The sequence below is a fragment of the Mandrillus leucophaeus genome, unplaced genomic scaffold, assembly GCF_000951045.1.
Source record: "Mandrillus leucophaeus isolate KB7577 unplaced genomic scaffold, Mleu.le_1.0 Scaffold223, whole genome shotgun sequence".
NCBI lineage: Eukaryota > Metazoa > Chordata > Mammalia > Primates > Cercopithecidae > Mandrillus > Mandrillus leucophaeus.
The window spans coordinates 2810828-2823543 of NW_012102288.1; the positions used below are offsets into that span (position 1 = coordinate 2810828).

The 12716-nt window shown below is 41.4% G+C and overlaps 1 protein-coding gene across 1 annotated transcript in view; it reads left to right on the forward strand.

Moving 5' to 3' along the window:
- Positions 1 to 5804: 5804 nt before the first annotated feature.
- The window catches only part of GCM1 (glial cells missing homolog 1 (Drosophila)), a 26922-nt gene continuing 20010 nt past the window's right edge, over positions 5805 to 12716 (forward strand). Inside the window, exons 1-2 of the mRNA XM_011981295.1 lie at positions 5805 to 5880; positions 8892 to 9102. Coding sequence (XP_011836685.1) covers positions 9028 to 9102 — 75 coding nt within the window. The 5' untranslated portion in view covers positions 5805 to 5880; positions 8892 to 9027. The remainder of the gene's footprint in view (positions 5881 to 8891; positions 9103 to 12716) is intronic.

Genomic DNA, 12716 nt, shown 5'->3' on the forward strand with positions numbered 1-12716 from the left:
TGCTTTAGCAACTGCGCATGCTGGGTAGGTGTAAACTGAGGCCTACAATGACTATTCCCTGTGTCCTGCACATTGATTCCAGTGAGACATTACAGAGAATTTTCCAATTTTAAGCAGTGTCAGAGAAGTCACTTCTGATGCCCACTTCACTTTCATCACTTTCATTGAAGTATTAATGAAAAGGAGAGTGGTTTACTTTGAAATCTAGGCGAGATGCAGGCTTACCTAGATTAGGAGGGTGGGAAGTGTGTTAGTAGATCTCTCATAGGGGTAAGTTGAAGATACCCACTTCCAAGGAATGAAAGCATAAACGATATTTGTTGGGTCACATAACTGGAAGAGAGAGGATTGGAGCTGGCCTCGGGTTTGGCTGTGTTCAGTGCTCCCTCCTTCCTTCCTTTTTCCATCACTCGTCTCTTGTTGTCTCCATTCTCTCAGATTCTGCCATGTACAGCAGAGATGACCATCACAAGACTGAGGTCAGGCTTACAATTTGGCATCTGAGATGAAAGAGCAGTTCCTCCACCTCTAATTTGGAAAATTCCAGGGAAAGACTGAATAGGTCAGGCTCTATGTCAGAAGGGACAGAACGTTCTAATGGACAGCCTTGGGGGAAAGGCAATTTCCTAAAAAATGGTGAGGTAAGGAGGCAGGGGAATGTTGACACCAGAAGGGATCAGAATGTTAGATAGACATACTCTCCCACGAAGGAAATGACTTTTAACATCATTCTTCTCCAGTTCATATTTTTCCTTTGACTTATGTCAGTTTGCTGATGCCAAAAGTTTGGTTACACCACCTTGTAAACATCAAGCTACTTTACCTCTCTGTGCCTCAGTTTCCTTCTGCTATTTTCATACTTATATAGCTTAATAATACCAGTACTCCCTTCAACACATATGCTAATTGGAATGATAGAGAAGGTTAGCATGGCTTCTGTACAAGGATGGCATGCAAGTCAGTGAAACATTCCACGTATTTCTTAATATATTCAGTAGCAGACTACGCTGACTATAGTTAATAACAATGTATTGTATGTTGCAAAATAGCTAAAAGAGAGGACTTGAAATACTCCCTAACACGTGAAACAGTAAATACTCAAGGTGAGGGATACCCCAAATACTCTGACTTGATCATTACACATACTATGCGTGTAGCCAAAATATCATATGTACCAACAAATATGTACAACTACTACAAATTTATAGTACATTTCATGAAGAGGTTGTGAGAACTAAATGTTTGGAAAGATGCCAGATACACAATAAGTGATAAATAAAAGTCCACAGTAGAACAGTTGGGCACAGTGGCTCACAACATGGTGAAACCCCATCTCTATTAAACATACAAAAATTAGCTGGGCATGGTGGCACATGCCTGTAGCCCCAGCTACTCAGGAGGCTGAGGCACAAGAATCGCTTGAACCGGGGAGGTGGAGGTTGCAGTAAGCCAAGATTGCGCCACTGCACTCCAGCCTGAGCGACAGAGCAAGACTCTGTCTCAAAAAAAAAAAAAAAGTCCACAGTAGAAGAACTGGGCAAATGGATGAAACTAGATAGGGTAGATACCAGAAGGATAGAACTGTAGGTATAGAAGTTCATCCATTAGGTAGAACAAGGTATCTCGTATGCTGTGAATTGGAAACCACAGGCAATAGTCTAGGCAAACTTGTCAGCCCTGAGAGTCTGGCATGGTCACCCCAAACCAAAGGCAGCACAATAATGCTCCCTCCCTGGTTCCCGAACATGTAGAAATATGAAGGTGTGGGTTATGGTTGATATTGTGACTGGGATGTGGCTGGCATCTTGCGTCTGGGAATTCTGTGCATGGGACAGTCTGACCCAAATAATTATCCTGCTTAAAATGCCTAAAGCATCACTATTGATGAAAAAAAACAAAAAAACAAAAAAAAAAAAACAAAAAACCCCAGAATGATCTCAATAGGCAGGCCTCAGAGTGTCAGGGAATGCAAGAGTAGAGATACTGAGAAATCCAATCATTAGTGGTTGAGGTCAGTTCCCAAGTAATAGGGCCTCTAGCCACCTGGCTTAAGGCAGGATTCCTGTCTCTAGGGGAGGAGGCACAGGGTGGAAAGAGTGACGTAGAACTCAGATTTTATAGGAGTGGAGACAACGACTCCAGATGCTGAACACGTAGGGCTCTTCATGCAGTACCGTGGTCAGCAGGCATGTCTCTGAGTTCTACCCCAGCTCTGCTACTACTTACATTTCTGTGTGATATCATTTGTCTGAGTCTTGATCTCCTTCTCCACAAAAGAGATATAAGAATAGTACCTATTTGATAGGGATGCTGTATGGATCAAGGGTGATAATACAGACAGGTGCTTAAGCGTGGCGCCTGATTCATTCTAAGTGTGCAATCAAGGGAAGCTACTAAGATTATTGTTATTAATAACAATGACAGAGATCCAATTAGGGAATGTGGCCAGGCAAGGTGGCTCACACCTATAATCTCAGCACTTAGGGAGGCTGAGGCAGTGGAACACTGGATCCCAGGAGTTCGAGCCCAGCCTGGGCAACACAGTGAGACCCTGTCTCTACAAAAAGTTTTTAAAATTAGCTGGGTGTGGTAGCATGTGCCTGTGGTCCCAGCTACTTGGGAGGCTGAGGTGGGAGGATAGGTTGAGCCCGGGAGGAGGAGGCTGCAGTGAGCTGAGATTGCGCCACTGCACTCCAGTCTGGGTGACAGAGCAAGACTCCGTGTTAAACAACAAAACAAAACAAAAACAATTAGGAGAATTTGGGTAATAAGTTGGGACCTTGGCCTTAAGAAAGCAAAAATACCCTTACTAGACTGGGACATCATGTTCACAGCTCTATCAGAATGTGGAGCCAGAGCTTCTCAGCGCCCTCCTGTGTCCGAGCAGGGTTGGTGCTTGGGACAAGGATGGCTGTGATGCTGCAGCTAGAAACCCAGCAGGTCTTTCTATGAGGAGAGGGAAAGTGGAATATCCCAACTTGGCCGTGAAGGAACTAGCAGCCTCGCTGGGGAGCCAGAACCAACACTCATCAACAATGAAAAGCAATAGCCCGAGGTGGTGGTGGGCACCTGGAATCCCAGCTGCTTGGGAGGCTGAGGGGGGAGAATGACTTGAACCCAGGAGTTTGAGTCTACCCTGGGCCACACAGGGAAATCCTATCTCCAAAAAAAGCAAAACAAAACCAAACAACCGAACAAATAAAACAAAACAACTAAAAGCAATAGCATGTAAAATAGGATTGCAAATAAAAATGATATCTTTTTGTTCTGTATGGGAACAAAAAGATATGGGAAAACAAAAGTTTGAAAGGACATGCCCAATATGTTAACAGTGGAAACCTATGGGAGATGAAAATATGAGTTTTTAAAAAATCATGAATTTATTTTGTAATTTAAAAACACTGTTAGTTCCAAGTGATACAAGACAGCATATAATTCAGAGTTAAGAGTTCAACATGGCCGGGCACCGTGGCTCATACCTGTAGTTCCAGCACTTTGGGAGGCCAAGGCAAGCAATTTCTTGAGCCTAGGAGTTCAAGACCAGCCTAGGCACCATGGTGAAACCCCATCTCTACAAAAAATACAAAAATTAGCAGGATAGCGGGACGTGGTCAGGTGCACCTGTAGTACCAGCTACTTGGGAGGCTGAGGTGGGAGGATCGCTTGAGCCCAGGAAAGCAAGACCATAGTGAGCCATAATCACACCACTGCACTCCAGCCTGGGTGGCAGAGTGAGATCCCGTCTCAAAGAAGAAACAAAAGAGTTCTACAGCATCACAGAAATAAGAAATCATGTGTTCTAGAATAGTGTGGGAAGCTCTCATAAGGAGCTCTCGTAAGGATTTATTGCCTGTTGACACTAAATCCACTCTTTACTCTGCTTTGTGATTCTGGTGCTAGACCCTGTAGACATCCTTTTTCACCAGCTGGCATAATTTTAGGCTTTGTCCTCATACAATGTATCTGAGGGATGGAGAAATGTCCTCCTGACCAACAAAGGGATTACAGAAAGGAGACCAAGACTGGCCAGATAAAGTACAATAAGATCAAGCAGGGTTGGCCAGGCGTGGTGGCTAACTCCTGTAATCCCAGCACTTTGGGAGGCTGAGGCGGGTGGATCACCTGAGGTTGGGAGTTCAAGACCAGCCTGACCAACATGGAGAAACCCTATCTCTACTAAAAATACAAAATTAGCTGAACTTGGTGGTGCATGCCTGTAATCCCAGCTACTCGGGAGGCTGAGGCAGGAGAATCACCTGAACTCAGGAGGCAGAGGTTGTAGTAAGCCAAGATAGCACAATTGCACTCCAGCCTAGGCAACAAGATCGAAAATCCATTTGAAAAAAAAAAAAAATGAAGCAGGGTCTTAAACTTCAGGCAGGAAAGGAATTTGTTCATGAACTGAAAGACAAATGGGAACTCTATTAGGGGCCGCTGAATGCAACTATGAGGCGTTCCAAGCCTTTTGCCTTCTGGTCTTCTCATCTCTGCCTCCTAATCCTCATCCTTGAGAGTCTGGACCTTCCTGACAGGTACTGATCCCTCGTCATGTTGTCCAAGATATTGTCACTCCCCTAAACACCCTCTTCCAGTCCTTCGTGCCTTGATAAATATCTATTTGTCCTTCAAAAGGCTCATCGAGCATCATTTTGGTGGTTTTCTCTGGTTCTCCTCCCTCCAGCTTAATAGCCTTCTCATTTATATTACTTCTATTCTATGCATCAATTTTAAATGGCCTTATTTAGTAGCTTTGTTCATCTTTTCTACTAGAATGAACTTCTTAATGGCTTTCATTCTCTCTTGTGTTGCCAAGGCCTAGCAGACTACCTAGAACAAAACAGATGAACTGAACTGATTTAGGCTGTACTGCGGATGTCACTGAAAGGAAGAATAGCACTGAGGGTGTCTCTAGAAGAAAGAATTGGGGTTTTTTTGTTTGTTTGTTTGTTTGTTTGTTTGTTTGTTTTTGCGATGGAGCCTTACTCTGTCATCCAGGCTGGAGTGCAGTGACGCGATCTCAGCTCACTGCAACCTCCGCTTCCCGGGTACAAGCAGTTCCCTGCCTCAGTCCCCCAGGTAGCTGGGATTACAGGCGTGTGCCACCACACCCGGCTAATTTTTGTATTTCTAGTAGAGACGGGGTTTCACCATCTTGGCCAGGCTAGTATTGATCTCCTAATCTCATGATCCGCCGACATCAGTCTCCCAAAGTGCTAGGATTACAGGCGTGAGTCACCACGCCCGACCAAGAATTGTGTATTTTTAGGGGATTAGAACACTCAGAAGTAGTGGGACATTATTGCTAGGGTTAAGATAGCATTTCAGTATTTCTGGTAGAGAGGATGTTGGCTGTCCACTGTCTATTCCAGTAAATTTCCTCACCATAATATCTCTGTCTGTCTGTCTGTCTGTCTTCTCTCTCTTGCACACACGAGAGAGAACTATGACCTGCCGCGTAAACAGTGGGAGAATTAGGACCTACTGTGAATCGTCTGCCTGGGGCCCAACCTGTAACATCACAAGAAGAAAAACTCTGTACTTCCTCATGAGGTTCTTTTCAATGTCCATTTTAGTTCGAATGTCCTCATAACATAAAGGGAGGGGGAAGTTCAGAGATACATCATAGAATATTCATCACATTGCTGGCATTCTGAGAAGAATCAGGCTGGTTAAGTGACTCCCAGGCTGCTCTTACCTATCCAGAGCCTAGAGTATCTAGATTTTGATTGGACCATTGCCAGAACTCATTAGCATAGTGTACCCTGACCTGGAGTAGGGAACAGCGTCTGCTCAGAAAATGACCAGAGCCTGCTGGGACTTGAACCAGCAGTAAGATTTTCACGACACAGTTCTGTCTGCTTCTCCGTAAGAAGTTAGAAGGTAAGGAAGCCAGAAATCCCATGGAGAGGCAAATGTAAGGGATGCGGCAATGACCACTCCATTCCTACAGGGTTTCATTTATTCCAGTTTATTTTTCTATAGAAATGATGAAAATTGAATATAGTTTGCGCAAGTTGCTTTTAAAAAAGTAGTCTTGACAAGTGTAGTTTTTCAGTCCTAGAAGAGGAAAATAGAGTTTACTTAAGGGCTGTAAAATGGTTTTTTCTTCTTTCCTATGTTTTGTTCTTAACTTTTAGGGAAATATTAAATTAATGCTTATTCGCTTAGCAAATGTTAATATCGGGAGAAAATCTAAAAAATAACATAGTTGTTCTGTAATGAAATTTTCTGTATTATTCTTCCCTTAATTTAAAAACAAAAGAATTATGTCTATATTGCCTAGGCTTTATAGCAATGTTTTTGATTTTTGAAAATATGAATCTTATTTCCCAAGGTTTTTAAAAAGTAGATCTATTCCAATTAGTTATAACAAAATTTGTGGCATCAGAGACGATATCGTTACTGTTCGGGGTAAGTACATGGAACTGCTGTTTGATATCTGCTTCTATACCTGTTATTTAAGTCCTTTGAATTAGAATCAGTTTGCGGCAGCATTTCTTCAGTAACACAATGTTTGTTTCCTAAACATAGAATTTTACTTAAAATCCATGAGGATTTAGTCTTGAAAATCAACATTCAGTTGGGGAACGGAAACTTCATGCTCTGCAACCACTAGGTTGTAGCTCAGTACGGGTATGTGGAACAGAAAGGAAGAGAGTCTGATTAACTTGTCATTTAATGGTGAAGAATTTCATTTATAAAGCCTATACTTTCAAGGATCATTTCTATAGTTTGTTACTAGAGAAATTTCTCTGGACATCTAGAGCACACATGTAAAAGAAAAAAAAAAAGGACTTCATTCTTATGTTCAGGTCAACAGTCTTCTATATACATACACTTTCCCTTGGTAGAGTTCAGTGATTGACAAGTACTAGGATCATATAACACTAAATAACTAAAGAAAAGGCCAGGCACGGTGGCTCATGCCTGTAATCCCAGCACTTTGGGAGACAGAGACGGGTGGATCACCTGAGGAAAGGAGTTCAAGATCAGCCTGGTCGACATGGTGAAACCTGTCTCTACTAAAAATACAAAAATTAGCTGGGTGTGATGGTGCGCGCCTGTAATCCCAGCTGCTTGGGAGGCTGAGGTAAGAGAATCGCTGGAACCCCAGAGGTGGAGGCTGCAGTGAGCTGAGATCGTGTCACTGTACTCCAGCCTGGGTGATAAGAATGAGACTCCATTTCAAAAAAAAAAAAACAAAAACGAAAACAATAAAAACTAAAGAACAGAGTTCATGGATCTTGCCAAAGCTTAGGCTATTAATCTACCTTGCAGTTTGAGTTCACTATTAAATAGCTCCACATAACATCATTATGTCTCTTGTTTTTATAAAACTACCAATAAATGAAATGTTACACATGTGAACATGTTTCATTTCATAGCCTACTAACAAGTACCTTTCATCTGCAAAATTATTCATTTTTTTCCTCAGGGTAGAACATTTCAAATTTTCTTTCTTTTTTCTTTTTTTTTCTTTGTAAATCTCCTTTAACCAATTATAGTTAGAAATTAGAGCAGTATTTCTCGTGAGGGAAGAAATGCCATTTGAACAAACTTTCACTTATTCGTTCATTTATTTACTTATTTTTTGAGACAAGGTCTCACTCTGTCACCCAGGCTGGCTTGCAGTGACACAATCTTGACTCACTGCAGCCTCAACCTCCTGGGCTCAGGTAATCCTCCCACCTCAGCCTCCCAAAGTAACTGGGACTACAGGCACACAACACCATGCCCAGCTAGTGTTTTGTACTTCTTATACAAACAGGGTTTCTCCATGTTTCCCAGGCTGGTCTTGAACTCCTAGACTTAAGTGCTGCATCTGTCTTGGCCTCCCAAAGTGTTGGGATTACAAGTTGCTAGCACCTAATGTGTGGAGAACAGGGATGCTGCCAAACAGTTTACAACATGCAAAAAGCTCCCAACAACAAAGAATTATCTGGTCCAAAATGTCAATAGTGCCAAGGTTAAGTAACCCTGTTTCAGATGAATCAGATATAAGCATATTAGTTGATAATATTTGAAGATATATAGTGCACACAGGATTTATTGCAGAGAACAAAACTAATCTTTATGGTGATTTGGATTTTCAAATATATTTTTTTCTGGCCATGTGCGGGGGCTCACGCCTGTAATCCCAACACTTTGGGAGGCTGAGGTGGGTGGATCACTTGAGGTCAGGAGTTCGAGATCAGGCTGGCCAAGAGGGTGAAACCCCGTCTCTACTAAAAATACAAAAATCAGCTGTGTGTGGTGACACATGCCTGTAATCCCAGCTACTGGGGAGGATGAGGCAGGAGAGTTGCTTGAACCCATGAGGCGGAGGTTGCAGTGAGCCGAGATCATACCATTGCACTCTAGCCTGGGTGAATAAGTGAGATTCCATCTCAAAAAAAAAAAAATGTATATATATTTTTATTTATTTTATTATTTACTAATTATTTACTAATTTAGTAAAATAATTTTACTAACTTTACTAGTAAAAAATTTACTAGTAATAATTACTATTATTTACTAATTATTTATTAATTTACATTAGCTAATTTATGAAGGCATTTCTGTGGAAACAACTCCAAGCTAGTATCCTCCTGCCCTAGCAGGAAAAGGTCCTAGCCATTGTTTACAGATGACAACTGTCTCTGCTAAGGCCTTCACAACCTGGATCTTGCAATGAGAAAGCGAGCCCAAACCCAAGGGTGAAAGCAATGATCACATGCTTGTAATTCCCGATGGCCAAGTTTTAAGTAAAATCACTAATGGCTCCTACGTTTTGTTTTTTATTAGTATGTTGGTACTTGCAAAAATGTCAGTGAAACAGGTTTTTCTGGCAGAGGAGCAATGATTTTTTTAAATCTCTTTAATGGCCAATACTAATATAATTTGTTTTTTAGCCCTAGAAAACAATCTCCTGGTCTAAGGTGCTTGAGTGGGCCGATCCAGCTATATCAAGAACCTTTGAGAACAAAATTTTCAAGCACTTCTGAGAGGAGTCGAATAGGTGAAAACCTTGGCTGGCCTGACCTTATCATGGAACCTGATGACTTTGATTCTGAAGACAAAGAGATATTAAGCTGGGATATTAATGATGTGAAGCTGCCACAGGTACGTACTTGCTATAAAAATCTGCCTTCAACATTGGGCTATGAAGTCTTGACTATTAACATGCGGAGACCTGGAAGGCAATTGGTGAGGGTTCGCTGGGTAAATTCCTCTCCCCCAGAGCTTCAGCTGGACAGCTGACTGAGGGATTTTAAGAAGAGACGGCAAGACCTATGATTGGAGTGGGTCTTTACTTACCAGACTCCCACACTTAGAGACTGATGCAAAGAAATTTCTACTTCCATTGTCTTTAAAAGTTGGCTTGACTCAGGTTGCCCTCGCTCTGGCTAGATGGTATGATAAAACCCATGATAATTTATTTGGCCATAAATTGACTCTTTTTTATGCGCAAGTCCTCATACAACCTTATTTGCTGTAGTGATAGTTTTAACTCAGATTCATGTCTAACTGGAATGTGCTGGAATCCAGATGATACTGTTCTCTTGTGGAATACAGCATGCTCTTCTTCCTTTTTTCTTTTTCCTCTTCTTTCTTTCTTCCCTTTCCTTCGCCTTGCCTTGCCTTCTTGTCTTCCTTCCTTCCTTCCTTCCTTCCTTCCTTTCTTTCTTTCTTTTCTTTCTTTCTTTCTCTTTCTCTTTCTTTCTTTTCTTTCTTTCCTTCCTTCCTTCTTTCCTTCCTTCCTTCCTTCCTTTCTTCCTTCCTTCCTTCCTTCCTTTTCTTTTCTTTTCTTTTCTTTCTCCACTTTTTCTTTTTTTTTTTTTTTTTGAGGCAGGGTCTGGCTCTGTGAACTAGGTTGGAGTGTGGTAATGCGATCTCAGCTCACTACAGCCTCAGCCTCCTGAGTTCGAGTAATTGTCCCACCTCAACCTCCCAAGTAGCTGGGACCATAGGCGCATGCCAACACACCTGGCTAATTTTTGTATTTTTTGTAGAGATGGGGTTTTGCTGTATTGCCCAGGCTGGTCTTGAACTCCTGGGCTCAAGTGATCCCCCTGCCTATCTGGGACCACAGGCACACCAAGCTAATTTTTGTATTTGTGTGTGTGTGTATGTAGAGACAGGGCTTCGCTGTGTTGCCCAGGCTGGTCCCGAGCTCCTGGGCTCAAGCAATCCACTCGCTTCTGCCTCCCAAAGTGCTGGGATTACAGGCGTAAACAGCCTGGCCTCTTCTCCTCCTATTTTGTAAATACCATACATGCACTGAAAATAGAGAGACTTCATTTCACACTTTATTTGGCAACTGACTTTTTTTTTTTTTTAAGATGGGATTTGCCTAGTCTCCCGGGCTGGAATGCAGTGGTACCATCATAGCTCACTGCAGTTTCAATCTCCTGGGCTCAAGTGATCCTCCTGCGTCAGCCTCCTGAGAAGCTGAGACCACAGGCATGTGCCATCACTCCTGGCTAATTGAAAAAAAAAAATGTTTTTTGAGAGGAGGGTTTCACAATGCTGCCCAGGTTGGTCTCAAACTACTGGCCTCGAACAACCCTTCTGTCTCAGCTTCTCAAGTAGCTGGAATTATAGGCACACATTACTTGTTTAATACTGATTTTCCATATGTATCATTGTTTACTTCCTTGGCTTCCTTTATTAACATTTAAGATATTTTCACTAGAACTTGTTTGAAAAGGTGACTAGACCAGTACCAAGTCATGAAGAAGTCAGTCCCATCTGCCTGATTCTGGGTGATAAGGAATCTGAGTTATCAGAAGCAGAGGAGAGGGAATAGAGATTCCCCTATCTTTGTAACTGATCCAGAATTTCTAACGAAGACTTCCTTTTGTTTCTCTTTATGCTTTTCCTTAACTTCCAACCTCACCCCCTCTACCCCTCCCACCACCCCCGACCCCACATCTATATCCTCTCTTGGTAGGTCTTGGGACAGATCTGGAGAACAAAAGTGTGCCCCACTTTCCATCTATGGTTCTAGAAACCACAGTTGAATCATATGCAAATATCTATTTTAGGGATTTGTGTTTGTTGTTGCTCTTAATTAGTATTACAATTATTGTCACTGTTGTGGAGATACTTTAAAGTAAACCTTAATTACTCTTGGCTCCAGGACCCATATTTTCACCTATTTCTAACTTCATGATTGCAACATCCAAATAGAAGTTGGACAGACACGAAATCAAGAGTTGAAGTAAACAGATACGTAGAAGACTTTACAGTGTCACATTCTATAGCAAGAGTTTTAGTGAGTTTGAGAACCCCATGAAATGGTGGGTGACACTGTGTCTTAACAGGCATTTTTTTCTGGGACACAATTCCCCATCAGATCCATAAAAAAGAGATGAAGACCTCTTTCCTATAGGGAAACCTGAGGCTCATAAAAGTTCATGTTCCAACATGAATTTCCAAAAATGAAAGTATTTGCAGCTACCTAGGACATTAAACTGAGAAATTTATAGCAAAAACTGCACATTTGGTTTTAGAAATGTATTTATAGTTCGTTAAAAAGCACTAAGATTGCTCGTGGAAATAGCTAAGTGTCTTCCAATTTGTTAAATATGTCAGGGAAATGATTAAAAATGCAAATATTCCTTAGTATTTTCTGAGTAGAGAGAATACCATCCTCATCTGGGTTTATGCTAGCTTTATCATAGGACCAAGAAACACTTGAGCTCTTGGAAAGATTTCCAGGCATTAGATTTTATATTGTGTGAGCATATCTGGAGACAGAGGGGTATACTATGAAAAGTACAGGACTTGGAGACAAATGCCCTAGATCTGAATTCTAGCTCCACCTCCTTTTTTTTTTTTTTTTGTAGAGCCTTGAGTTGTTTACCTTTTCTGAAACTTCCTTTCCTCTCTGAAAATGAGGGGGTTGCGCCAAATGGTCTGGTATGTACCTATTAGTTCTAATAGTCTAGAATTCTAGAAATGTCAGCCTTGTGCCTAGCACAGTGCCTGACGTGTATGAAACAACAAATGTTGAATATGGAATTCGTTAATAAGTGGCTCCATTGTTTAGAATCTGTGTGAGACTGGAGAAATTGATTTTCTTAAGTCTTAGCTACCTCCTGTAGAATGAAAATAGTAATTCTCCACATATCCTGCCTCAGTCTCTAAGATGTTTAGAATACTGTTCCCTAAATATATTCTGTAGAGTACAAGTTACATGGAATTTTAATAGGTACTATGAAGAAAGAAAAAGAGCAATACGAGGTTCAACAAGGTTAACCAGATTTCTTGACTGCAGGCATGGAGTCTTTCTCACCATCCTGTGCATTGGTGGGTCTCCCAAGGAGGCTGTGTTAGGCAGTGTTAACCCAACTTATTTTTGACCATGAAATGTTTTTCCTGAAGCCCTTCAGGAGTTGATGTTCCCCAGACTACATATTTGGCATTTAACAAATGTGGTTTAAAGGATCAAATGTAATGGCTTATTATGATTATAAATTTCTCTAATTCCACTCTCTGCCCCATCGATCCAAATCATTTATAGTTTATATTTCATAATTTTATATTCTTGCCAGAATTATTAGTTATAAAACACGTAGGAGAATTCCTTTTCTGTTTATCCTTTCACATGCTTCAAGTTTCAAGTTTCTTTTCCTTCCTTCCTTCCTTCCTTCCTTCCTTCCTTCCTTTCTTCCTTCTCTTTCTTCCTTTCTTTGTTTCAGACGGAGTCTCATTCTGTTGCCCAGGCTAGA